Source organism: Chaetodon trifascialis, chromosome 21, assembly GCF_039877785.1.
Source record: "Chaetodon trifascialis isolate fChaTrf1 chromosome 21, fChaTrf1.hap1, whole genome shotgun sequence".
Classification (NCBI taxonomy): domain Eukaryota; kingdom Metazoa; phylum Chordata; class Actinopteri; order Chaetodontiformes; family Chaetodontidae; genus Chaetodon; species Chaetodon trifascialis.
The window spans coordinates 9,956,854-9,983,866 of NC_092076.1; the positions used below are offsets into that span (position 1 = coordinate 9,956,854).

At 43.6% G+C, this 27,013-nt stretch overlaps 1 protein-coding gene across 1 annotated transcript in view; it reads left to right on the plus strand.

Moving 5' to 3' along the window:
- Window positions 1–26,517, plus strand: part of nrg3b (neuregulin 3b) — a 183,285-nt gene extending 156,768 nt beyond the window's left edge. The window contains exons 4-9 of the mRNA XM_070991423.1: window positions 3,601–3,627; window positions 7,479–7,581; window positions 11,186–11,312; window positions 17,502–17,611; window positions 21,824–22,006; window positions 25,288–26,517. Coding sequence (XP_070847524.1) covers window positions 3,601–3,627; window positions 7,479–7,581; window positions 11,186–11,312; window positions 17,502–17,611; window positions 21,824–22,006; window positions 25,288–26,038 — 1,301 coding nt within the window. The 3' untranslated portion in view covers window positions 26,039–26,517. The remainder of the gene's footprint in view (window positions 1–3,600; window positions 3,628–7,478; window positions 7,582–11,185; window positions 11,313–17,501; window positions 17,612–21,823; window positions 22,007–25,287) is intronic.
- Window positions 26,518–27,013: the final 496 nt, after the last annotated feature.

Here is a 27,013-nt window from a genome sequence, read left to right on the forward strand (position 1 = left end):
TGTGTGTGTGTATATACATATACACACACACACACACACACACACACACAGCCTGGAGGTGAACAATTACAAGTGATTGCAGGCGCAGCCTTGCGATACCTGTCAGCAATTTTAAAAAAATGTCAAGGAAAGCAAGGACAGACTTTCCAATATCTTTTATCCCGGCTCTAACATATTCTTTGAGCTCTCATCTAACTGAAGGTTTTGGATGCTTGAAGGCCAAACATCAATCTAGTCCACGTTTCACTACCCTTTGGTCCTTTTAGCATGTACTCTTTATCCAGTTCTGGCATTAAAATAGACAAAATCTATCAAGGACTTATACAGACAAAGACCGTAAAATGCTCATTAAAGCTTTGTCGAAACAGTTGTCAGTAGTCATTTTGCGCCATGATCTCACCCTCAGCCCCTTTTAGAAGAAGAAGAAAAACTCCCAGTTGTAATACAAAACTGCACACAAATTGTCTTGTATCTCCACTCCACGCATGCACCTGTTCACCGCTGAGCACCGTGTTCTGGCCACAATCGTTCAACCACCAGAAGAGATAAGTGTACCCTGGAAGATTTGAGAGCGGAATGGAGCCTATTTTGATCTCTGTTGATACAGAGTAATCTAAAATTTACCCAGATTACCAAGGGTTTGGAGGATTATCCGTTCAAAAGCTAAATCATGCAATAACATACACATATACATGCACGCACTAACAACAACTACAAGTGGGACGAGTTCCAGCAAAATTCAGTTCATGGTGTGTGTGGGTGTGTTTGTGTTGTGCACAGTTTAACTCTACATCTTTGGTCATTGATGTCGACACAAATCACACCCTGGGGTGAGAAAAGTTTCTTCTGGCATTTCTCGTTTTTTTAAACAGAAATCCATCTCTGTGCACCTTCCAGCCTCAAATCATCCATCGCCCCTCGTCCTTTCTCTTGGTGTATTGACCGTCCACAAAGCAGCCACTCAAAAGAGCGGTCCACAGTGGCTCGGGCACAGTGCCACTCTGTCATACGCCCATCCTCGCAGAGGTAGAAAGAGAAGCGCAGACTGTCACGCACATCTCAGAAGCCCAGAGACAAAAGGGAAAAACAGGCTCCCCGCCAGGTGCTCCAGCTACACTGCTGTGGACTCATCTTTGGAGATGAAGGGAGAAGGTGCTGTGGCCTTACATATCGGTGCACAGTGGGGAAGTGGTGGGGTCTTTAATTGGAGGCATGGGAGTGGAGAAAGACTCCAATTTAGCTTACACCTGGTAAAGAACCAAAAGGAGTGTCTTCTTAATTAACTGTAGGGCATGCCACTAACGGTGTTCATTTGAGCCGGTTGCACCTTTGAGACTACAGAGATGGTGTTTGGTGGAAGATTGAAGAGGGAGGTGAGCCAGTGTTTGGTTTTAACCAGCTAATTTACAAAGAGGAAGAAGGCAAGCCTCTAATTTGAACTATTTATCTCTGTAGGCCTGTTGTAAGTAGCTACACAGGATTTTTGGTTCAATAACACACACACAGACACACACACACACACACACACAGGCCCATTGGCTCCCCAGGTCCCTGCTCACCGAAGTGAAGGAGGGGATTAAGGATTTGATTCACTCCTGCCATTGTCTCTCCCACTCGCCAGATTTCTGCCTCTTAATCGGGCCAAGAGCATCTGACATGATGCACAGGTATTCTCCAAGCTCGCTCAAGGCTCCCACAAGACACCGTAAGTGATTCCCCGGGTGCTCTGAGTTGCCAGTGCGAAGGATTGGGACGCCCGCATGTATTATGATTGGTGAATGTCTCCAGACACGGCAATTCCAGAGGATGGGATGTGTATCAGTGCCGTAATGACATCATCCGCACAGGCTGTGACAGTCAGAGCGATTTAGAGTGGAAAAGTGTTGGCTGTTGCCATGGGCAATCACGGGGAGAGGTTTGAATGGATAATACAGATCAGGCAACATCAGTGAGACGCTGCATCCACTTCTTCGGCCTCACCAAGCCTTTGCTCCACAGTGGCAGTAAGCAGAGAGTAACAACGGTGTCGACCGTTTCTTAATCGTACAGCTATATCTTAAAACTCCTCGTGGCTAAAAGCATAATGTCCGCCGGCCAGAAATGATTGGCTCTAAACTGTTTTAATCATTAGTTTGTGAGCTGTGAGACTGCCTGTGAATCAGTAGGGGCGTATAATAAATGCTGACATTTGTTAAATAATCCCCGAAGCTGTAGGGGATAAATCTGGAAATGATGAACTTCAGTAAAAACATGATGACACCTACTTCCTGTTTGAATACAAACAGAAATTAATTTGGTTAATTGATTGATTAAAGTGGGCATTTCGGGCATGCTTTTCGGGCTTTTCTCTCTTTTCTCTCTCATTATCAGCGTAATCATGAAAATCCCCGTGCCTCATTAAGAATCTGCCAGGCGGTCAAAGACTAAAAGCTTTATGTTTAATAAGTTATTTTAACATTTCGCAGGTCAAAACGCGCTCTGAAACTTTCCCTGAATGTCATTTCAAATTTGATCATTCACATTAAAAAGACCTATTTCCCGAAAGCACACCACTTAATAGAGTGAGTGCGCAGTTATTATAATCCATTCATCCAAGTGTTCATTTGTCTTTTGCAGATCTGAATGTCCCTCCGGTTCTCTGAGGTGTTTGTATTTTTCCTCAAGCTTATAAAGCACATCTGGGGGCAGATGTTTTTTCTGTTTTTTTATTTATTTTTTTGTGGTAGCCTTTTTTTAAATTGTATTATTTTATGTTTTTTGAGAATGCCCACCACATAATCTGTCGAGAGCTTGGCAAGTCGCATTCTATTTAAAACTCAGACCACCTCTGTCAGAAAAGCAATTACTAGTGAGGGTTTCATTTTAATTTAAATGAGATTACATTACAGTGACATGAAAAAGGGCCACTGTCAGGATGGAAAGAACACGAGTGCTCCCTTTTATCTGTTTCCCCAGCACTGGGATTGGGGAGGGGGAGTTTAACCGCATGAAGAAAGGCTGTGTGTGTGAGAGAGAGGGTGCATGTCAAAGTGTGTGTGCGCGCGAGAGACAAAGACATACAGACAAGAGTGTAACACAGTGTATGTCTGTGGGTGCGCATGCATGTGGGCACATCTTAAAGCCACCAGCGTGTGAATATTGAGAAGCTACGCTTGGAGACAGAGGAGAACAATTACTGCAATGCCTCAGGCTCAAATCAATATAAAAGGCCTGTGCAAAGCAACATCAGTGACATAAAGCTATATGATATGTCATTTTCAACTTTTATTTTCACGAGCCCTCCTCTAATCCTCGCAGCTCCCGTTTCTTTGTTGTTTTCTTTCTTCATTCGGGCTGTGTGAATTCAGAGCGTGCAGAAAAGCATACCGAGCGTCGAGGGCTGGCTGGCTCATTACCTGGTGCACGAGGGAGCGCCATGTCAGAGAAAGCCATCAGACCAAACTTTACGGTCTATTTGGGGCATGTGTGTCGCCTGAAGGTGAATTCTGAGTGAGGTAGTGGCACGTCATGTTGTAACTGTTATCCTCCTCTTCCTCTCCCCCCTTCCTCTGTTTCCCATCCCTCCCCTTTCCTCATGCTACCCGGTCTTGAATGGAGCAGCGGATGAACTTGGGATCGAATTCATGGGTAAGACAGCTTCTCATTGACTGCATGTGCGTAGCGCTCCGTCTTTTATGTCCCTCGCGTCTGCTAAACGCCACGCACAAAACTCACAATCCAGCACAACAAGGCCACTCACCTTGGAAAATTAATGCGGGCCAGTCACCATGGAAACACCGTGGTGGTGAATTAGGTGTATTCTGTCTGCATGAGGAACAGTACTGTCAGAGAGGAGTGATGTAATGAGGATAGAGCAATAAAGACAGACAGTTCATGTATGGATGTGTCTGCTCGCCTGCCTCGTGTGTGCACAGTCATCTAAGCAGCAGTTTGAAGCTGTCACATCATATAAGGTGTGGAAAATGTTTGTGGAAAATACAAAAAGTCCACCAATGGCATGAGAGGCATTGGAAATACAATATAAACCTCTTTTGAATTCCATTGATGGTACTTTAGGTACATTTTCACCTTCCAGGTGGTTAACAAATCTTTAAAAACCAAATTACCTGGCCCTCTTCCTTTAATAATGGTACGTTCTTCTTTGCCCAGAGGGAACGTACAGTCTTACCTCCAACACACACACACACACACACACACACACACACACACACATCACACTCGTAATGTTCTTCATTTTCTCTCTGCCGCCTTGTCCTCGCTCTCTTGCTCCGTTCTGTGCATACATAAAGAAAACCAGCACTGCATGCACGTGAAGTGTTCCATTAACATGGCTTCATACACTGTCGTCACGTCACACGCTTGCTCCAGGAAACAGAAGGGAAGGAGAAGACAGTGAAAGAGCAGCCCGCCCTGCTCGCAAACCTTCCTCAGTTCAGTGATTTTAATCTGGGGACTAAATTAGTTCAGAATGCCACCGCAGGTAGGCGGATGCATTCGAGAAAACGCGAACACAACTGATCAATTGATAGCTGGACAGATGGCGGGGGGGAGGGGGGGCTCTGAGGTAAGTGCTGTGCATTATCACTTTCTTGTCATTGTGTTCCATTGTGACTTCCTCCTCTGCTTTAACAATGAATCTTTTGATAGTTGTTACATAAGTCCGATATGTGACAGTCTGAGTCTGAGACAGTCAGTCAGCACACAACAAAGCTCTGTTTGAAGTGGGATTGAGCACTCCAAATATGATCTTGTCTTTTGATATTCTTGCATTCTTGGGCCTGGCAGCTGGAGCTCTGTGTGTCTCACTAGTTTGCCCTGATGTATTTCAAGCTGAGTGCCCCATTTTGTCATGGATACTTTAGCATGGTCTTCATTATAGCATTTCTTTGTAGTCATCTGTAGAGTGGCTGCTATGGCATGCATAGCTGGCCATGCAGGATTGTGTTGTCCTTGTGTCAATATGACATGGCTTAGCCAGTGCAGCTGAGGCTGTTCAGTTTGTCCCGTTTCCATAATACTCATCTTGCATCTAATTTCAAGAATGTCTTGCAGGCATCAGACATGAAAGGTCCCGTAATGGTTTTATGTACAGACTGCATGTTGGTTTTTCCTCGCAGCCATTCGCCAGAGCTTTGCACGCAGCTGTTCTTATGTCCCGATCGGATGAAAAAGCCTGTTCCATCTATCCAAAATAGGCAGAGGTTTGTCTCAGGTGGTGCTCCTCATGAGTGCTGATGGAGGGGCAGCAAAGGAAGGTATTTCCCATATATTTCAAAGATGCAACTGTCAGAGAGGTCATTTCACTGATGGCAAAGGCCAGAGGGTTTATGGGTGCACAGATATACAAGTGGCTCATTACTCCTGTTGTTCATTTGTAAACGTGCAGCTTAAAGATATCCACTGCTGTGTTGGTGACAGATTAGAGGGTGGGTCAAGAACTCACTGACAGATCTGCTTCCCTAGTATTATAACACCAGTGACAGATATGTGATGTGTTCTATTGTGCACAACAGAGCCCGACTCATACATCTCAGGGCTGATTTCATCAGTCATAGTGACTTATTATCACTATTATATCACCATATGTTTGCAGACATAATTAAATACATTTCATTAAACTAAATTGCAGCAGAAAATGTGTATAAGATGCATTTATGTATATGCAATTTTACATTGACTTCTCCTAATTCAAATTAATATACTTTTGCTTAAGTGTTTATAGATATTTCTTAGGATTTAATTTCCCATAGGGTTTGCTTGATGAAGTTATTTTCATCTTTGCTAATATAGCTTAATTTTCTGCTGGAACATATACCGCCCCAACCATATATATCACAGCTCTTTCATTATGGTATCCTAGACACAATCTTTACTACGTGGGTAGAAAAATAACACAAATCTGTGTGTACATATTTAGATACTATCCAGTTCTATCATTCTCAAATATCAATAATTCTGTCAGTTTCACAAATGCCAATGCCAAATTGCAAATTTCGAGATGATAACGTGCCAACAACAACAACAACAACTAAAATTTAAATTGTTGTCATTTCAGCCCATTATCTGTCATATTAATGCAAAACCGAAAATGTGACCAAAAGCATCCACAAAGCAATTTGTTTGCCAGTGTTAAATATTGCAACAGTGTGTCACAGCTGGTCTCCCCCACAGCAGTTCAGTGGACTGACTATTTTAATTCAAATACACGCTTCCTCCCTTTCACAGGAGCTGAGTGGGCAATATACGCGTATATATATATAAATACATATGTGTGTGTATATATATACATATAGAGCGAGAGAGTGTTCCTAGATGTTTTCAGACGTTGTCTTTATATTTTGCCTGAAGCATTCTGATATTCAGAAGGTTTCCCTCCAGTTTGAACTAACCATACGACCCCTTAAATGTGCGGATGCAGCAGTGGTGTAACGCAGAAGAAAATATGATGAAAAAAAATCCTCTGGTGTGAGCTTCGAACACAGGAAGCTCTCCAACGGTCACTTTGCCCTTAAAACAAGACTTTGAGGAAGTTGATAAACCTGGACAGACGAGCACGAGTGAGGAAGACCTCCCCGGACAGTTCTCTGTTGACAGCATCAAAAGCCGCAGACAGACAAGCCCGCAAAGGTCACGAACGGGTTGCTATGATGTGTTTTTGCACTTTACCCTGCAGTTGTCAAGGTGAGGAGAACAGGCGCGGGGGAATTTATTGTTTTTGAGTGATTGAGTAATGTCACAGGAGGACGTGTTCAAGGTCGGGAACGGCAGTGGGACAGAGGAGTGTCTCCAGCTCTCCACAGTGCTGTATTAGTTACCGGGCTGCAGGTTTTAGATTGTGCTCACTGTGACCACTAGACGATCCGCCGTGATTTTGATAAGCCCGCGCATGCACCGCCGTCGCCCACGCACACCATGCACTGTGGTAAGTAGTGTGGCTCCGCAATCCAGCTGCTCAGCCAGACAGATATCTGCTGGGATCAACTGCTACTTGTCCCAGCTGCTGGTGACCTTAAGCCTCTGCTGCTGATGTGCAGGGGTCTGACAAGAAGCTCCGGGAGCATTCATTTGCTGCTAATTCCCTGTCGCCATCAGTCTGCGGATGCTGACACACATACAGCACGTGCACGCACGCGCCCTGCATGCCCCCCCCTGCGCAGAAAGTCCATTGGTGGTGCCTGCTGGGTTTGTCTGAACGAAATGATTATCACACTTCAGTTAGCACATGTCACTGAGCCCTGCCTGAGTCTGCCATGTCCCTATCCCGTGCTCAAACACTGACATTTACTGACAGCAGGATTCGTCGCTGTATGCTAATGCGGTTTGTGGGTGGGTGTCTGTGTGTGTGCCGCCATTTGCGCGTGTTTGCTATGTTAATTCATGATACATTTTCTTCCTCCCTGCTCAATCACAGCCACAGCCCACATCCTTTGTGTCACAGCAGAAATTCAACAGACTGAACTGTATTCTCTCCTCTGCAGAGAGCGGTGACACCTACCAGAGGCAGGTGCTGTCCATCTTCAGCATTGCCTCGGGGATCTGTCTTCTTGGAGTGGCATGTATGGCTCTCTACCGCCGCAACAAGTGAGTGATGCCAGCCAGCACCACATTAGTAGAGTATGCCCCCGGCTGTGCAGAAAGAGCACTTTACTATCATGGCATGGAGCCCAATGAAATTCTAAGTGTGAGTCAGCTAGAGGATGTTTTAGCAGGGCATCAAATCTGAATTGTGCAGGATGCATTTGGGACAGATACTCATGTAAGATTTATTTGTAAAGTGGTTTTAGCAAGCAGGCGTGTCACAAAATGCTTCACACAAAAACAAAAGACACTGATGAAGGCAAGAGTTCAGAAACATTAGACCCTAAGCATGCGCGTATGTGTGTGCAACGGCAGGCAGCACGAAAGCAGCCCGCCAAAGTCAATTACTTGCTGCAGGGGAGGAAATGAAAAGGAAAGTAGACAAAGGGAAGTAATGGCAGGGTGTAGAGGCAGGAGGTAATGTAGGTTGTGTTGATTGAATCGTACTAATAAACAAAATACATTTATTTTCAGTACGGTAGCCCTAAGTAGTGCAGCGTGACCAGAGAGTCCTTGATCAATGGTGGAATTAATGTCTCGGAAATGATCCAAAACCAGAGTCCCTCTAAAATTGAATCTCTCTTCTCACAAATGTCGTTTGACAGCGTAGCTTAGATAGATCGCTTCTCCCGCTATTACTTAAGTTCATTCAGCTCTCCAGTAAAGACATAAAATTTCATTTGTATCAGTGCTTCGCAGGGAAGATTAACCAGCAGCCAAGTTGCATTCTTGATAGCGTTTGAAGGTTATACAGAGGAGTCGAGATTGGACAGTTACACATTTAAAGACCCAAAGAAATAGAAGTCAAAGTTGAGTTAATTGTATGTGGTTATGAAATGTAGCGAATTGGCAGGATAAATATCTACCCGCCGTCGTTGATTATCAGAGATTGGACTTACTTCATTAAATAGTCAGTACTGTACCATATTTTACAGTACAATGTTGTAAGCTTATGTAATAACTAGAGTATGCAAGAATTGAAACAGACACAGCCGATGAAGATATATTTCGCTCCTGTTCACAGACTGTTTTTTTGGGTAGTTCGTCATTTGATTTATTAGTTTCTTGAGACTGGGTCTTAGCACCAGGACTTAGTGCTGGAGGGTAATTCTGGTATTTTATTTTGCATATTTTGTGGTCTGAATGACTAACAGGTACGAACGGTTTTGGAACTGGTCCAGTCGATCACCTCAGCCAGCAGTTGCGAGGTGTGCTGCAGCGGCTGCAACGTAATCCTTGGAGGCAAACGCGCCCGTCGAAGTACGTCCACTAAAAGTAAAGGTTTTTGGCACTGAGGGGCTCGCTTTGTTATGAAGTGTCTGACAAAATAATGGAAAAGATCCCTGCAGAGACAGATCATGTCAGACAGCCATTTCCAACTTTTAAAGGGTTAGATTGGATGCAGACTAATGTGTTAAAACACGTTTAAGTCAAACAATGACACAAACTAACCGACTGAGGCAGCGGCAGACAAGCAGCTCCTGTGTCGTGCGAGGTAAAATTACTGTTTTTGTCAAAGGAGTCTGGTGGCTTTGAACAGAGAGGTATAACGCCCTGTGGTCTATCAGGACAATCTCTGTAGGGATTCCATCCATGATGTTGACAGACACAGAATAACAATCCGAGCCTGTCAGTGGCAAAAACAACACTTTTCGTGGACGTACGTTGACGGGCGCATTTGCCTCTGAGGATTGTGCTCCCTAAGTTTTAACTTTGTCCTCTACTCAGGAAACCTTCAACAGGCCTCAGCTGCAGAGAGAATTAAGCAACCTAGTATTTAAAAATGAACATTTAATGGTGAATTAAACATTTAATCCAAAAGTCTTAAGCATCAATTAATTTTTAATCCAATCAAAGTTTAATCCAAAATGAAGGAACACTCTCATATTTTATATTTAGCATAGCTAAAAGATGCCATTTTACTTGTCGTTTCATGTTCTGTGTTTGTTTATGAGAGCTATGTTATGGGGAAGATTGGAAGAGATTGGAAGCAATTGTCATGCGTAGGTGACAAAAAAAAAAAAAAAAAAGGAAGCTGGAAAGAGTGCTTGCACATAGATAAATCATCACCTGCCCGGTACCGTCAATGTGACATGTTCACAATTACCTCAGACCTGCATGCGCATTATCTATACATTAACACATTTTACAGAGCGTAAATCTTCCCTCCAATAGTCTGCCTCTGTAAAGCGAGGATCCAAAGTCTGTGGAGTCTCTGGAGGTATTTCCGGAAAATCTCTGACTTTCTTCTCCCAGAATATTATCACAAAGGCATGTAATGGACGTTTCACGGTACATTGCCTTGATTAAATTTTCACTTGTGCAAGACATCTTCTCTCCTAATGCTATTTTGGTTGCCGGTTTGAGCGTTTTTTCTCTTCCGTCAAACCTTCATTTGGAGCTGTTGGAAAAAATTGCCACATTTGAGTTGCAAATTGACTGGTGCTCATTTTGTCACTTTGACCTTTGGAGGCGCTCATACATTTACAACGTCTGACAAATGTTGTCAGATCTCGTGGTTTCGCCACAAGACAAAGTCCTTAACTGTCTTCTTTTCTTCCATTATCGCTTTCCCAATACACACGCCTTTCTACAATGAATAATACAATGAATCTGTGACGGCTCACTGGCAGGATTTATCTCAAGGTTTATGTACCAGAGGTGGGAGTGAGTCACACATGTGCAAATCACAAGCAAGTCTTAACCTCCAAGCTCCCCCAGTTTCCACATTTAAATCAGTGAACGACAGAATTTATCGGTAACGGCCCCCTGAATTTTTGTGGCAATCAATAACAAACCTCCTAAATGGACAACAATGGAGACTGGGTGTAAGTATAGCATTCAAAGAAGTATGGCACGAAAGATTTGCCGCACAATGTCAAGGTTTCCGGTCACTGATTTTTGAGCAGCAGGCATTGCATCCCGCTGTTCTCACCAACACCGTAATCCTTGAATACAAATTTAGTTATTTTTACACTAGTCCCACCCGTGATAGCTCCCTCATGCATTGGCTCCTGCTGGTCTGCTGCGGCCAAATAGGTTGCATTGCACTCGACATCACCCAATCAAAACCAAAGGAAAGATGCAGATATTTAATATTAGACATATTGTACCCCCTCTAGTCATCTATCTCAAGTCATCAATACCAAGTCAAAGCCGATTAGCCAAGCAGGTCTCACCTCTGTTGATGCACGTGCATGTTTTTACACACATACAGTAAAGTGTGTGTGTGAAAAAAGGATAACAGTCAGTAAATATGATCACCTACCTTGCTGTTACATGTGTGTTTAAAGAACCAGCCAAGTGGCTGCTAGAAATCAATGACTGGACTAAAAACTGCTGTCAGAGTGCGTTATCATTAGAGAGAAGGCGGGAAATACCCTGACCACAGCAAACAGAGCCAGACACTTTATAGTGAAGTATACCACAGTGGCCGTCTTTCCTTTTTTTATTCAGTCGTAGCCTGTTTGTGGCTCGTGGAATTTTTTCTTCTGTTTTTTTAATTACAGTCTGTATTGTCAGGAAAGCAATTCTCTGTCTGGATTACCCTCTTTATTCTAGAGGTAATATTGCGATCTATCTCTTTCCCTCTGCTTTCCCCCCACAGACGGCACAGAGAAAAACTCCAGGCTCATTTCTCTGATAGCCGCAGCCTGAGGGACTGCAGCATCAACGCCTCCGGCCTCATGTCCAAATCTGCTCCCAGGCTTCAGTACAGCCTTCAGTTCCAAAAGGTAGGTCTATACCTGTGGTTGATTTAAATTGGAGGAGAAAGCGTTCAGATCTTTCTTATGTAAAAGTACTAATGAACTAAAAATAATCCACTTTAAGAGTAAAAGTATTTAAGTCAGGAAAATGTACCTGCAGGATTAAAAGTAAAATAACTCAAAGCAGAAGAATGTCCCCTGTGGCTTTTTGTACTATTATGTATTATATCATTACATTATTGTTACACATGCATGGTTGTAAAAGCAGGATTTTACTGTTGTTACTGGTTGAAGGATCTAATTTTTAGCTGTTTTGTGCAGGACTGCAGGCAATAACGATTTTCATTATGGGTTGATAAATCGATCAATTGTTTTGTTTGTAAAAATTTTGGAAATTGTGATAAATGTCATCACAATTACCCAAAGTGACATCTTCGCAATGGTTTTGTCCGACAGTCCAAACCTCAGAATTATTAAAATGAAATCAAATTTGTTGAACTGAAAAACTAAAAGGAAGTTGGCAAAGTTGGAGCCATGAAATGTTTTGCATGAAAAACGACTTACTGAACGATTATCAAAATAATTTTCTGTCAGGTCGTTTCAGCTCCATTTGTATAACATGTTTTATGCCAACTTGAAACTAAATCTATCAAATAATAGTAATGGAGTGAAAAGTTCAATAGTCCCCTCTGAAATGTGGTGGAGAAGAAGTGGAAAGTGGCATGAACACTAAATACTCGAGTAAAGTACCTCAAATGTGTACTTAAGTACAGTACTTGAGTAAATGTACTGAGTTACATTCCACCACTGTTGATTTATTTCCAGTCATACTTTTATCATCATTACAATCAGTTTCCTCTCAATATGTATAGCACTTGTCCAAAAACAGAGCGCTTGACAGGATGATGTATGATGTATATCTTAATAATCTCTCCACTGGCTGAAGGTTTTTGCTCACACTCGTATCTGACAGGAGCTGAGAGACAGTGGGGAATTATAGTTTAAAATAAATGCATCATGCGCTACAGAGGAAAAATCTGCTTGTCATGTTCACAGTGACAGATTCCTGTGACAAACTGCAGATTGGAAAGTCTAATCTGTGGCGCGTCACGGACCCCGAGCTCACCATGCAAGCACAGCAACAATAGTGTACTGTAGACAAATATTGCTAAATGGCACTTTGCTCGTGGTATTTTAGGCCTGAGAATGCTACAGCCGTGCTTTACAGGTGCATTCAGTCGCTGTATTGAAAATTTGGATTTCGCAAACGAGACGCCTTTCTCGCAGCTTTTTTGGAGCAGAGCGTAGCAGCGGGACGCAGAAATCTGTGCGAAAATGGAACGCTGAAGAAACGAAAAGAAAAATCAAAGTGTTGTGATTAAGTTATTGATTAATGAAGAAACACAATACCGAGACATTTTGGAGAGAAACGGCGCAAGCCAAAGAAGAAAAAAATCTAATTTTGGGCGGCAATTTCTCACTATGAAAAGAAAATCACAAAGACAAACTCCTGGTTAAGGAGAAAGAAATAGAGGTGGGTAGACATAAAGAAGAAAGTGGCTTAAAAGGGGGCTGCCATAGTAGGTCACCTGGTAGAGCGTGTACCATCTATCAAAGCTGAGTCCTTACTGCAGCGGCGTGGGTTCAATTCCAGCCCGAGACCCTTTGTCACAACTTCACTCACTCCTGCCTCTCCCAATCATAATCAAGCAGAAATGCTTATGAAATCTTAAAAGAACAAAGTAGCTTAAAATGAATTACAAGCCTCCGCTGGCTGCGGTGCACTGCAGGACAGAGAACTGACCCAGACGTTCAGATGCAGGCGGCACTGATTCGGCTGCTGCCTCCACAGAATCCCAAGGTAATTGCAGCCTAATGCACACTTGTACAGATCTGATCAAAAGAGTGCTATCGCCATAACACATTAGCACTTTCCTGAATGCACCCTCTTTGTTTGGTGTCAGAGAAATGGTCACCTGTTGTGTTCATTTGTTATTTGCTCCTGCACCCTTAATAAGATATTCTATTGTTCTTTAATTTGCTCAGTGTGCAGCTTTTTCCACATTGTCTGAGGGAGTCATACCCATTGCTACCCTCCTATCACATAGCTGTGCTAATGTGCGGCTCCTCTTTATCTCTAGGTGTTACTGACCCTCGCAAATCGTGAAAATTTATGCATAAAAATAGTAAGTGAGCACACTTTGCTGCTGACAAACAAGACGGCGGTACGCCTGCTGGATCACGTTTGTTTAAGACGTCGCCGTATTTGTTGTTGCCTGAAATTCCTCATCCAGGTTCAGCCTTGTACTGTCATTTCTGTGTTTGTACTTTGCCAAAAGCAGCCTGCACTGAGGCTCTTTAATAATGCAACAGTGTCTAGTGTCACACACTGAAACAAACACCCCTCAAGCTAGCCCCACCCACGGAGCTGCAGTTGGCACAATCTGAAAGCTTTTTGAGGGCGTCATTGTAAATTATGGCTCTGAGCAGTTGACAGCTATGAAGTTGTACAACATTTGATGTAAATGTTGTAGCTGCGTTTAATTAAACAGAAGATTAATTTCAAATAAGACAGAATGCAGCACATGATTTCACCAATCTACAAAGTTCAGCTGAACCCAAACCTGATCAGAGCCTAGTTTCATTCAGATGCTGGCCTGTAGCACAATAGCAGGAGGTGATATTAACACCATGATTATGAGAATGTGGTGACAGAAACGTATGAGGGCTCAGCAGGTAGTGAAGCCCTGTGTCCAGCCTCAAAATGCTCTCAGAGTTAGCCACAGGGAGGAAGCCAGGAGGAAGGCAAAGCCAAAAATGAAACACAGTAATAACACAACACAGAAACACGAGCTGTAATAGAACAGTGTGAAGGAAGCTTAAGGTGGGATGTGAAAGATCTCTGGCTATGAGCACTCAGGAGGGGGCACAAGCCGAACAGGCCAAGGAAAGATTAACAAGTGAAACCTATTTTTCCACAGATTTGACACAGCGACCCCAGAGCACTGCTTCTCTCCACCCACTCCCTCAGCTTGCGAACGTCTAGGGAGAGGACATGCTCTGTGGGTGGTGCAGCCCTGCAAGTTCTCCAGGTTTTCTTGAGAGGATAAGTTAGGCTGACAAAATAGAAGAACAAGAGCAGGGTGTTCTTAAAGAGGCTCAAAACATCGGGTGTACGCTGCATAACCGCTCAGCATCAGAACACAGTGGTTTCCGCTGTGTGCGTTTGAGGCAGTAAGGTGGAGGATGAGCGCAGTGAGATGGAAACGATAGGCTGGCTCTGTCGAGGCAGGTGCAGCGGGGGGAGGATGAAACTGAAGTCCATTTGGTCACTGTCTTCCATATCATCTCGGTGATAAACTGATGCACCACTCCAGTGTCTTTAACCTCCCCAAAAAATATGGCAGCTCCCTGAACTGAGGCGCACTCAGACTGAGATATTTCCCCTCAAGATGTGCTGAGCAGCAACGCAAAGACTTATGCAGTATATGCTGACATCATTGTCACACGATGATTTCTGTGAGCAGTTACTAAACCCTTGGCACCTGTTTAGAATGGGCACCTGCACCGCCTCTATACCGCGTGTACTTTACAGCCCTGAACTATTAAATCTGACTTCTCCGTGCACCTGCCCTGGCACACGCAGTATTTGTACATATTTCTGTGTGTTTCTTCCATCTGTGACAAATCTCTGCATATTTGCACATCTGGAAGCATTCCGGTGCATATGTTCCCTCCATCTGTAATTCTGAGTTTGAATGGCCACGCGAATCGCACACGCTCCTGCACTTAACTGTAAATATTAGGAGTCGTGTATGATAGTGTGACTCATTTCAAGGCACTTTTAAGGGAAGGGAAAGCAAGAGAGGGAAACGTAATTGAATAGTTAAACAGCTCCCACCTCCTCTGCGAGTTTAATCAACACCTCTCTGGCAATAGAATTGTGTCTCAAATAAAAAGAGATAGGGTACACGCCCATGAGACACTCTGCACAGGAGCAGACATGCACCAACGTGAAGGAATAGGGGCACACAGACTGGGAAGGCAAGACAGAAAAACTCAATTCCCATCAGCCGGAAGCTGGTATGGTGGTAACTAAGTAGTCTAGCCTTAGTCTAAGAAGAGACTGAGTCGCAATGAGGAATGAGCCAAAGCTACGTGTGAGCATACTGCATGAATACTTCATGGAGACAGAGGACGGCAAGGGCCACAGAACAGAGCTTTGTGTACCCAAATCCACAGAAATATGACTTCAAAATATTTTAATTGCAGCTCCGGTGCGTAACAAAGCTGCGTTCTGTGCAAAAAAGTCAATTTCGCAATACTCTGAGGTCGTAATGTTCAGACACTGCTCTCTCTCAGCAAGACAGGATTTACACCAAGACAGCATCAGTTCTGGAATACCAAATGTTTTTTTTATGGATGGTTTGATTTTGATAAAAATGATTTTGTTATTAGGTGTGCAGAAAGTACCTGCAAGAGTAGCTGAGCAGAGGATCATGAACCAATTCTCAGTGCGATTTTGTTTAATTCAAATATCTGATACCTTGGCTGAAAGGTTGGAATAAACTGGCTTTGGTGAATTAGCCTACTCTCCGTTTGAGTATTTTCAAATTAAGAGAAAGTTTGAAATAACACGTTCATCTTCATGTGCATAGTGTTGTGGTTTTTATCACAGAGGCACAGTGCCAACACAGAATTAATCAGGGTGCCAGTATGAACAGAAAATGGAGGCAGAATATTAGCCACTTGTTCAGCAAGTGTTGTGACAGCAGCAGGGTGTGATATGAAAGCTCCTGTAGGTGTCTCCATGATTAATAAAAGGAGAGGCCAGTGCAGCTTGAAAACTAATAATCCTGTCAACAGTTACAAACTCTGTGCTAATGTGCGTGTCAGTGCATAATTCTAAAACAACTGATTAACATTTTGATATCAGGTGGAGCCAAAGTTGCATTAGCTATCGGCCGCGGTCACGTTTTTTGGCTCAGAGCGTCGACACAGTTGGAGCATGGCGCTACATCTGGTGCTGGTTTGTGCTGGCTCAACGATTGTCCTTCACGAAGAATGGTCAAACATCCCATTATGCACAGTTCAGGACCTGTTATTTGATGGTAATCCAAGCAGGATTAACGCTGCTCTGAATGCATAGCTTTTCCTTTCGTCTTGGTATGTAGATTTTCCTGTTATTCCATCGGGCTCCTGTATTTTCCCTTTGCCTCCCCTTGAGATAAATCCACAACTGCGCCGTGTTTATCCAGGGCTTTCACAAGTGGCATGAAACAAGGCAAAAGTGAGATAGGAGGGAACAAATGAAATGGGTTACACCATGCAGGTCTGCCATTGTCTGCCACAAGCTATTTATTTTATCCCCTGACGTAGATATCATCCTCCAGGAAAGTTTGCCACAGCAGTTGTTCCAGAGAGTGAGGCGTTCTGCACCCGCAGGGCATATGAGAGGGTGGCCAAAATGATCCTATTTTCTTGCACAACTAGTGAACAGCAGTAACAGCTCCCTCTGGGAGTCAGGGGTGTAAGAGAGAAAAAGAGGCTTATCAGGCATGAGAACCTTGAACTAGCTCTAAGTCACATGCAATAGCTTTAATGATGTACGATGAGACGGACAGAAAGGGCAGAGCAGGAAGTACTGTAACTGGAATAACAGCATTATCTCATGACAGTGTTTCACAGGGGGGTTCCTGGGGCATTCGTGGTCGCTGTGCCGGAGCTCTGTCTGGGGCCTGTTGTAAGATAATAGCGTTCATTTTGATAAGAATAAAGGGAAAGAATTGAGGGGGGAAATTCTTTAGGAAACCATTAATGTAATCTTGTGTGGGATTAATTCTTTAGTGCAGCGGGAGTGCTGAGAGGGCCGCGGTGGAGTTTATTCACAAAGCGTCCCCTCCTAATCTGCAGTTTAAAATGTAAAGTGTAATTAAAGACACTCCGGCTGACGAAGGGGGGTGAGAGAACATCCTCAACCTGTCAGGGGACCACCACAACCTGAGCGGGGACTTGCTGCTAAGACACAAACAGTATCCCCGGCATTATGTATTACGCTCTGAGCTTATTTCCTCTGTTGACTTGCATAATCGCTCACACCTTGTTTTTGATCTCGATGCTTATGACAATCGCATCCAAGCTAAACTAACTCCTGTGCGGCCACGGTTACTATGTTTTCCCACTGACTGTACGCACAACTCTTTTTGGTTTTTGCAGAGCTGCAGTTCTCACGGATCGTCTGTCAAGGACGGCAGCGTGGCACCGGGAACATCAACAGCAGCCCCGCCTATCCTCAGCAGAGCGCTGTCCAAAGGGAAACGTTTCAGGTGAAAATGTGACATCCTCTTATTCCAGCTCTGTTTCATATATCCTTCACTGTGTCCAGATACAAGAGGTAGCCAAGTGAGAAATGTAATCATCCCGTAATGTGGTAGATCTCGTAGGCCTCCAAATATGAACAGGTGATTTGTACAATTGTTAGAAAGGTTGGATACGCTGTCAACACCGTAAGCTTTGCCTGCGTTCATACCCTCAGCCAGAATATGACGTTTTATAGGCGGATTATTGGTTTAGCTTGCTTAATAAAGTGTCGAGGAGTCTCTCAAAATAGTTGGGAAAGTTGATGTCTCTATTTACATAGCATGTCCAGCATTATGCAAAGTGATTAAATGTGTGCTCAGGCAGATTCTGCAATGGCTACGTGCACGCTGATAGGGAAGAGCATATACTGAGGAAGAGAATTTTAATGCGCAGAGTTAAACATTGATTCAACAAATTGTCCTCGTCGTGCCATCCTTCAAGTGACAGAAGATTCAACAAAATTAACAACATTTTGCTACGAGGGATCTGGAGACGCGGGTCTGCTTCTTGATCACTGCAGTCGGAATCAAATGTTTCACTTCCTCGGAAGAACACATTTGCTTTGCTCTTTTGCTCATTTGCTTTGATGATATGGGTGCAGGCAAACTTTCAGTGCTTATTGCACTCATTGTTGGCGAATCACTGAGAATGTTTGATTGCTGGTTAATGTCTGCCTTTCACTCGATCTGATGGTTGAGCAGCATTGGGTTGTAGCTGCACTCTGTAATTAGATCCTACAGAGAACAGGCTGTGCATAAGGACATTTGTTTCAGAAGTTCTTACATAGCTCCATGCATTAGACAAGCTTTCAATGTTATGTAGCGTGGACATACAGAACGGGATGTAGAATGATTAGAGGCAGTTTTGTTTGTGGAGATAAAGCAGGGAAGGTTGTGTGTATACAGCCAGAGTTAGTTTTTAGATGTCTGGTCGACTATGATGACAACTTTAGTGAAAACCCCGCTGAGGCGGCTGTTGCTCTCTGTTTTAATGGACCAGTGTTGTGCCACAGTGGAAAGTTTTTCCCAAAGGTTGTCATGTGTAGCTGCGGGGACGGCGCCAACTCGTCTTGGCTTTTTATTTTCCATAGCGTCGTGCAGGTGCTTCGTGGAGGGCAGCTGACAATCAATCATCTGTTGAGCCTGTTCTCAGAGTAGATGGAGGCAGGGGGAGAACAAGACTGTGATGGATGATGTTGAGATGCTTTCAGCTATTGACCTGAGAAACTGGACCACACTGTGAGCTATCAGGAGACATGCCCCATAAAAGCATGTCAATATAGCCCGTCAGTATTGCCGCAAAACTTTACCTGTGCATCATTGGCTTTATCACTGAGTTTGAGCATGTGCGGGTTGAATCACCTGTTTGAATGCAGAGTATCTGCTGAGCTGGGATTGTGCTAAAACAACGCAGACAATTTTTATCCCATAAATCAGTGAAAATAGAAGATGTCAACTGTCTACAGCCACACAAGCGGCTCAGTTAGGCTGCACTTAGGCACAGTGGAGTTTGAGCTAAATGCTAATGAGCATGCTAACATGCTCACAGTGACGGTGCTAACACACTTATGTTGAATAGGTTTCACCACTTGTTAGCGTGCTAACTTTTCAAAGCTAATTAGCGCTAAACGCAGAGTGCATCTGAGGCTGATGGGAACAGTAGTTTTGCAAGTATTTGGACCTAAATGAGAAATTTCACCTCATGGTGTGAGAGGCAAAGCCAGGGGAACATCAGTCAGTAGGATGAGTGTCTGTACAAAATGTTGTGAAAATCCATCCAGTAGTTATTGAGGTATTTCAGTCTGGACCAAAGACAGGCGTCCCTGGAGCCATGCAGCAGGCAGTCATGAATTTACATTCTAACTAGTCAGACTAACACTTTCTCTTTCTGGAGCATAGTGCTTATTGTGCACGTCAGAATAAATCAATCATTTGGTACCAATCATTTGCAATTTTGGTCCAGTCAGTAAACTGAGTCTGCCTCTTCTCAAGCATGTTTCCAAGTTGCTTTGCCGGCAAAATCTGATGGAAAGAATGCCGTCCAAGTCAATGTATGATTATCACAGTAGTCAATCATTGTTTTCGTTGTGGAATTTGATCAATCACAGAAATTCCTTTGTCATGATTGGACAATGAGGAAACTGTTGTTTTGGAGGCCGATCAATATGCTCATGTTGAGTTTTTCACATGCAGAGTAGACGGATTCATACATTAGAAATACTGCGCCAGGGTATCCTGCTGGTTATGTGAGGAGGAGTGTTAACTCTGTCCGTGTGACATACTATTTTAGACTCAGCTCAGGTACTCGGTCACATGATGTCCCCCTTTATCTTCCAGTCTTGTCTGACTCTCTCTGCTATGTCCAATAAAGGCATAAAGAGAGAAGAAGCATTTAAAATATGTGCTGGATTACTCTCATACCCAGGCTTACCCATTTAACATCAGCAGGCTGTACATTTGGTGAATTGCAGAGATAAGCAGCTGCCTTTCAGCTCTAGACCTTTAACATTTAACATGCAATAATTACAACTGCCTTGTGATTTGGTCAAAAAAAAAACAAAAAAAACACACATTTTCATTTTTCCAGCTTTCGGTTAATCCTAATTTAAAAAATCAGCATGCTAATAGCCAACAGAACTGATGTAATTCAGCTTTATTCATATCAACTTTTGCAACATCAGTCAATATAAAAGCTAATGATGGCAAAGGCTGGAGCCAACATTAGCCATGCTTATTGTTCTGCAGCCACAGTCATTTGGAAATTATTATAGCTTTTTTGCAGTCAGTGTTCCAGTCAGTTATCAATTAATAACCAAATGTCTACTGGACTATTTAGCTTACTGCATAAATTAAAAGGAATGAGGGAGTTCAGTTTAAGGACAAGCCAGAAAATCTTAAAGTTTGGACATCCTGATTACTACTTAAACACAATCCACCACCTCATACATGCGCTATTTTTGAAACGTGTGGCTGCCACAATACCAAATTATTCAAGAGCCAAAATCAAGCTGGGAGAGTGTTTGTCACTGATTTGTGTTTGGTGCTTCAGTACAAACAAGGTTTCCACCCAGCAGTAATAATATGTCAGAGTTGTTTTTGTGGTTCAGTTTATCTAACACAATCATGTGACCTCAAGCTCACAGAAGGAGCGGTCGCAGGTGATCGAAGAGGGAGCCTCAGCGCTGAAATGTACTCAGATAAACTGAAAGTTATTTGGGTCCGTATTTCATAGTCCCACACGTGCTGTGGGAGTTGTTTGTTCTGGTGTGATATACTCACACATCAGCTTGCAGCATAGCGCAGTATAACTTTGATTCACATCCGATGTCATTGCCTTATTGCTGCGGACGTGCAGGGTTCTGCTTTGAAGTCGATCACCCGCTGCCCACAGAACAATTTAAAAACAGTGAGCCGAGACAGGAAGACTGCCACCTCCATCCGTAACGGCATCCATCCAACAGGATGTGGAGATATACAAGTCATCTTCTAGTGGTTATAGGAAACATGCTCTTATATTTACCAGCATGTGGCTACAAGCAGTGTTTTACGCGTGGTACAGAAGTATTTGCAGTTTTAGCCACGCGAGCTTTGTGGCAATGTTGGTCGTTCATGATCCCCAGAGGATGACCTCAGACTTTTCCTCTATGGACACCACGATGCCGCCATGTTTATGACTTCATGATATTTAGCCACAGCTGTGCTCTGTTTAGTAATAATTAACAGATGTTAGCATGCTGATGTTAGCATTTAGCTCAACGCACCCAGGAGCCTGCAAACAGCCTCACAGTGCTGCTAGCGTGGCTGTGGACTCTTGATCGACCACAGTTCCTTCTCTCCTCTGTTTGATTGAGCCATGATTTAATGTTTATGTAAATTGCTTTGCTTACCGGTAAATTACTATTCTCTTCACATGAATCTGATACCGCAGTCTGATGCCTAGACTTCAGTGCTGAGCTTATTTATGCGCAGAGTCAATTGAATCTGGAATATGATGCTTTTTTTTTTCCACTCAAACATCAAACAGAAAGGTAAATCCATTCCGGACAATTTGCATCCATGAACACAGAAGAAGAGATACGTTTGATACATCAATGAATTAGTGAGCGCTGTCTGAATGTAAAATAGTGTGGTAACTCAGTGATCTCCCCCCCCCCTTGTTGTTTTCCCTTCTGCTTTCAGGAGTAGCTCTCTTTCGCTCAGTCCTGCCCAACAACGGAGGGAGAATAATTACTTCCGGACCCCACCCATTTCCAGGGGGAGACACAAAATAACAACAAATCTCATGGATGGATCCAAAGTGGCCGGCCATGTCTACAAACACTTGCAGGAGGATGAGTCAACAAACGTAGAGTCCATAAGAAGGTGAAGCTTTCTCTGCCTTTTTGTTAGTTTTGTCATGTTTGCTTGATCCTGGAGGAGGAAATTCTCCTTGCCCCCCTTCCACTCCGAGGTCAAATAGCCGGTTGACTGGTGCAGACCCCCAGACTGCTGTAACCGAGGTTAAGTTGGAGTGGCAGAAGGATAATTTTGGGAGAAATGAGTTTATGACTGAAATGCTCTCGGTTCAAGTCCGTGAACAAGCTTATGAAATCTGATCCGGGGAAATAAATGAGATCTGCTGCGCCCTCCTTCAACTGGGACTGTCACAATTAATTTGGAGAACACACTTGATCCTAACCGCTCAACAGTATCATGGTGCTGGGGAAGTCCAAGATAGGAGTCTGTGTGTAATCCTCCATACGCTTGCCACTGGGCTGTTGCTGTGAATGAAAATGTGTTTTATAAGCGTGGTATTATCAGGGTTAAAAATACAACAACGGCGCCAGAGCTAATTACCAGATGATACACGAGTTCACATGAATTTCAACATGTCCAGAATGGTTTGATTTTGGCTAATGCTGGAGCATTCTGTGGAAGCTTCATGGTTCACATATCAAATAAATAATGACTTTTTCTGCCATTTATGAGCTGAATGTGGAGACGTACTGGGTGGCTGCAGCCTTCTAGAACAAGACTACAAATTGCAAGGATTAATTGCACTCATTTACACATCTCGAATTCTTCTCATGCTCACCCTGACGTCGAGTAAGGACAGCGAGCTGCCCTATTTTCATGGCTATCGTAAGTGAAGCACAGCCACTGGCGCTGTTTCAGGAGGCATTAAAAGCACAGAGGACTTTTGGCAGAGCCACCTCCCGCCATTTGGCCATCTGAGCGCTTAAAATAACTTACACATTTGAAAAGTACAGTGCGATGATCCTCGCTGGCACGGGTTCAAAAAAGGTAGCCCGATGCGAAATCCTCTCCGGCACAGTTGTTATCGAAGAGGAATGATCATCCGGGCTCCTGGAGGAGGAAGGAGTTGATCCGTGTAGAAACCAAGCAGCACGTTATTTCACATCAGTTCAAACTTCTTCTGCAGATTATAAATAAGATTTATTGTTACGTAACATCTACCAAAGCAGGAAAATATTTATCTTACACCGCCCGCTGAGGTGCTTGTTTTACTAAGTAGAATAATGCATAATGTCAAGCACCTCCACTGGCATTTCCTTTTAAACAAGTAACAGTGAAAACATTGAATTATTTTAGGTTTTATTTACAGCTGCAGAAACGAGCATCTTTAAGCCGCAGTAAGGCAGTCCTATTTGCATATGTCTCAGAAACAGCCTAATTTGCTGTCAGCGTGTGCATCTTGAGCGACGGCAGTGTTATCAAAAACGTCTGTCATTAAAGCAGTCGTGTCCCTCGTGCATTTCATGCACTTAAAAGTGCCTTGCAATGTTCCTATTAGCATGCCAACCTGACTGAGCGTTACAGTGACTTGTAGGATACACTGCAAGCTGCCAAACTCTTTATGTGACCTATTTCCATAATTTACATTTTTAAACAAAGCTCCATGGAGCTCAGCAGTTCTTTCAAAATGGTTGTGCTGAGAAATCCTCCAGGAGCACCACAGTTTCCCTCCTCACACACACACACACACACACACACACACACACACACACACACACATTCAAGCACACACACAGAGAATAACAAACAAACTAATAACAAAGAAACTAATGAGGATTCTTTTTTAGAGGCGAAAATCTGAAAGCCATAAGCTATTAAATGTAACACAGTGTTTAGGAGAAGAGCTGAAATAAGAGGGTTTCTCGTCTTCTCGGGGATAACGCTGCGTTTGTACAGTTAAACAATTTAGATCTCATTAGCCATTGATAATTCCTCTGCAGATCCATCAGCGGAGTACATTTCGCCGGCCTTCAGGAGGCTGAAATGACGTATTTTTGTCGACTTACCAGCCATACAACAGCGAGCTACCAAGCTTACAGCCCCCTCCTCCTCTTCCTCCTCCTCCTCCAGCCCCCACCTCTCCCTTGTTGCCATGGATACACCCTCTCATCTCAGGAAATGAGAAATGGGAGGTGGAAAGGAGAGTGAGAGAACGAGAGAGGGCAACGTGAGGAAAGGAGGAAGATTGTGCAGAGATGATGAGAGTGCAGCGGAGGAAGGAGTGCGGCGTGGCGGGAAGTGTTAGGAAAAGAGGCGAGAACAGCAAACAAACACGAGAATACTCTTCCATGTTTTCCATTTTGTGACAACAAATCCCCACAGAGCATTGTCAGTGCCATTATCCAGTGTCAAAACATATATTTACCCATCGCTGATAAGGACAGAATTGAAGACAAATTTGCTGTGGGAGTTATTTTTAGATATGTTTTTGATCTGCCGGATTTACCTCCAGCTTGTGTTCACCCTCCTAATACCGAGGGAGGAGTGGGAAAGTAATTCAATTATTTAAACTTGGTTATGCTACAAACAGTCTCTGAAGGCTGACAATAACACCGCTGTCTCCTAAGGCTGTGCTGGGGTGATTCCAAATGTGAATTGAGTCTTTAGTAACAATATTAACTCTTGTGCAAATTCAATGCATATACAAACTTACCCACTTGACTCTGGGTGAGCTTCCCTGCTCTGCTGTATCATTTTCACACTGAACATGATGCCCCGCAAGCTTTTCTGCACCGCGCTGATGCTTCACCCGTTCGAGATATGTGATTGCAGGATGCAGTGATACACGCTGTGACTCAACACACCTAGATTCACCCCAAATGTCACATTATGAGCCTGTCAGACAAGGCGTGTTGTGTAAGAATGTGTAATGAGTCTCATTTTCAAAGCAACAGAATTAGAAGACACACGCATATGTTCAAGGAGACAATATATGATGTGTCCATGTCCTCACACAGGCCAGGGTCAGCAATCCAGCAGCTGTCTTTCTAAAGCCTTAAATCTTCAGTAAGGCAGTCATGAGAGAAGGGATTTTTCAGTTAAACATTCATGCAGAGACAATACAAACTGCTCGTGCCGAGGATTATAAATAATTACACAAGATTAGGAAAAAAAAACAATACCTAAATAATAAGAATTTTGTTGCTGCAAGACTTTTTTGTCGAGCAGTGAGGGGAATGAAATGTTAAAATGCACAAAAGAATGGCAACTTTATCTCCATATTCTGTATTCCTTGCTCTCTTTTATTCCTCTTAGGAAATGGGGGTCCAGGATGAAAAGGTCACAATATAAATGACTTGCTCTCTCATTCTCAACCTGCCATTTCGGTTCTCTCCTCTTGCCTAAAGGTGTGATTCTGCCAGTGGAAGAGTCGGCGCCCTCCTCAGCAGGACCTCGCTCACTCACTTCGCAGCCAGAAAGGGATGGACCGAGGTCCCCTGCACCCGCCTGGATGAGGGAACAACCTTCCTTCCACCCTCTCTGCGCACCCGATCTGTGCCCATCATCCCTTCGCTCCAAGCGTGCGACCTCGAGGCAGGGAGTGTGGACAAGAGTGACCGTGACCAAGGTGAGCTCCTCAAGTGGCAACCCGCGCTGGCTGGAAAGACAACGGTGGCCATTAGCAATTCTCTCCCTCCTCCCCATGAGAGTGTTGCGCTGGTGCCTGGTGTTGTGCCCAGCAGTGTTAGCCCTCCTACCACCGCCATTACACTGGGGTCGGTGAAGAATCTCAGCGCCGCACAAATACCCTGCTCCATTGAAATTACAGTGGAACTCGCAAAGGAATTAAAACAGAAAAGCCTTTCCAGCCCCATGAAAATGTCTGGGTCTCAGAGCGAGATCCACCGCGGTGGCACAAACACTCTCAAGGCTGGGACTGTGCAGGAGTCAGAGGGGAAAAGGGTCCAATATTCAGCCAGAGTTCTGCACACAGGCAGTGGGACCAGAGGTTTGAAGGCAGCAGGCCAAAGAGAAGCCCAGGGACAGTGCCAAGGTCAGACATCCCCCATGTACGGAGGCGCAAACTGCGCCTTGGCCACCAAAGGACCCAGCTGCAGAGGAACTGGAAACGCTTACTCCAAGCCCTCTGCAAGCTGATTGGATTAACTCTGTAAAGCTTCAAAGACAATGTTTCCAATAACTGTATACCTTTGCTGGTGGCACAGGATGGTTGGCAGGTGGGACCATCTGTGGGGCCACACGGACCAAAAACAGATGGCCGTCGATTTTAAAGGAACATGAACAGATTGAACTGCCGAGGAAAAAAATACTGACACGACAAAAGACATCAAATTCTGAAGAAAAAGAGACAAACAAACACACATTGTGAATAAATGTGACTCAATAAGGAAAACAAAACCGTGACTTGGGTGGGAGCTTGACTTAAACAGTGTATTGAAAAAAATGCCACTATTTAAAAGGAGCTTCTACTTAGAAACCAAAATAGTGTGTCATCTCTATGTTGTTTCTCTATTGTAAAGAAATGAAATTATATATGTCATATAATATATGTCATATAGACATATATATATTTGACTACAATTGTGACAAAATAAAGACTAAGATAACAGTGTTAATTAAGGACTTTGTTCATCTCAATCCATTTTTCCTACACGATCTGCAGAATGTCTTTGCTTGTGTTTGTGCATTGTTGTGTTTAATATGCAGAATAATCAACATAAATACCAAAAATGCTCAAATCGCATCCAACCTAAAATATTCAAGTCGAGTCTTCCCTTTATCTCCATGGCAACAGACATCTGGAGGCCTAGTCCACATGTGCATGGGTATTTTTTTTTTTTTTTTTTTACCACTTTCAGAAACTCCTCAGATGAAGATGTCCAGAAACTCCATCTGCAGTGTTGATGTGTAGATGGAGAGTGTGCACCATTCTCCTCTTTGTTTACATGAGTTGACATTTCGTGCAGCGTTTGGACATGGCATTGCCAGTTGTGGATGAGACCCAGCATCCACCTTAACAGGGCAAATTTTAGGCTTCTGATTGGCAACATGGTTTTAGGGTTAGGATTATATATATTCATATGAGCAAAGATTTATGGATGGGATTTTTTT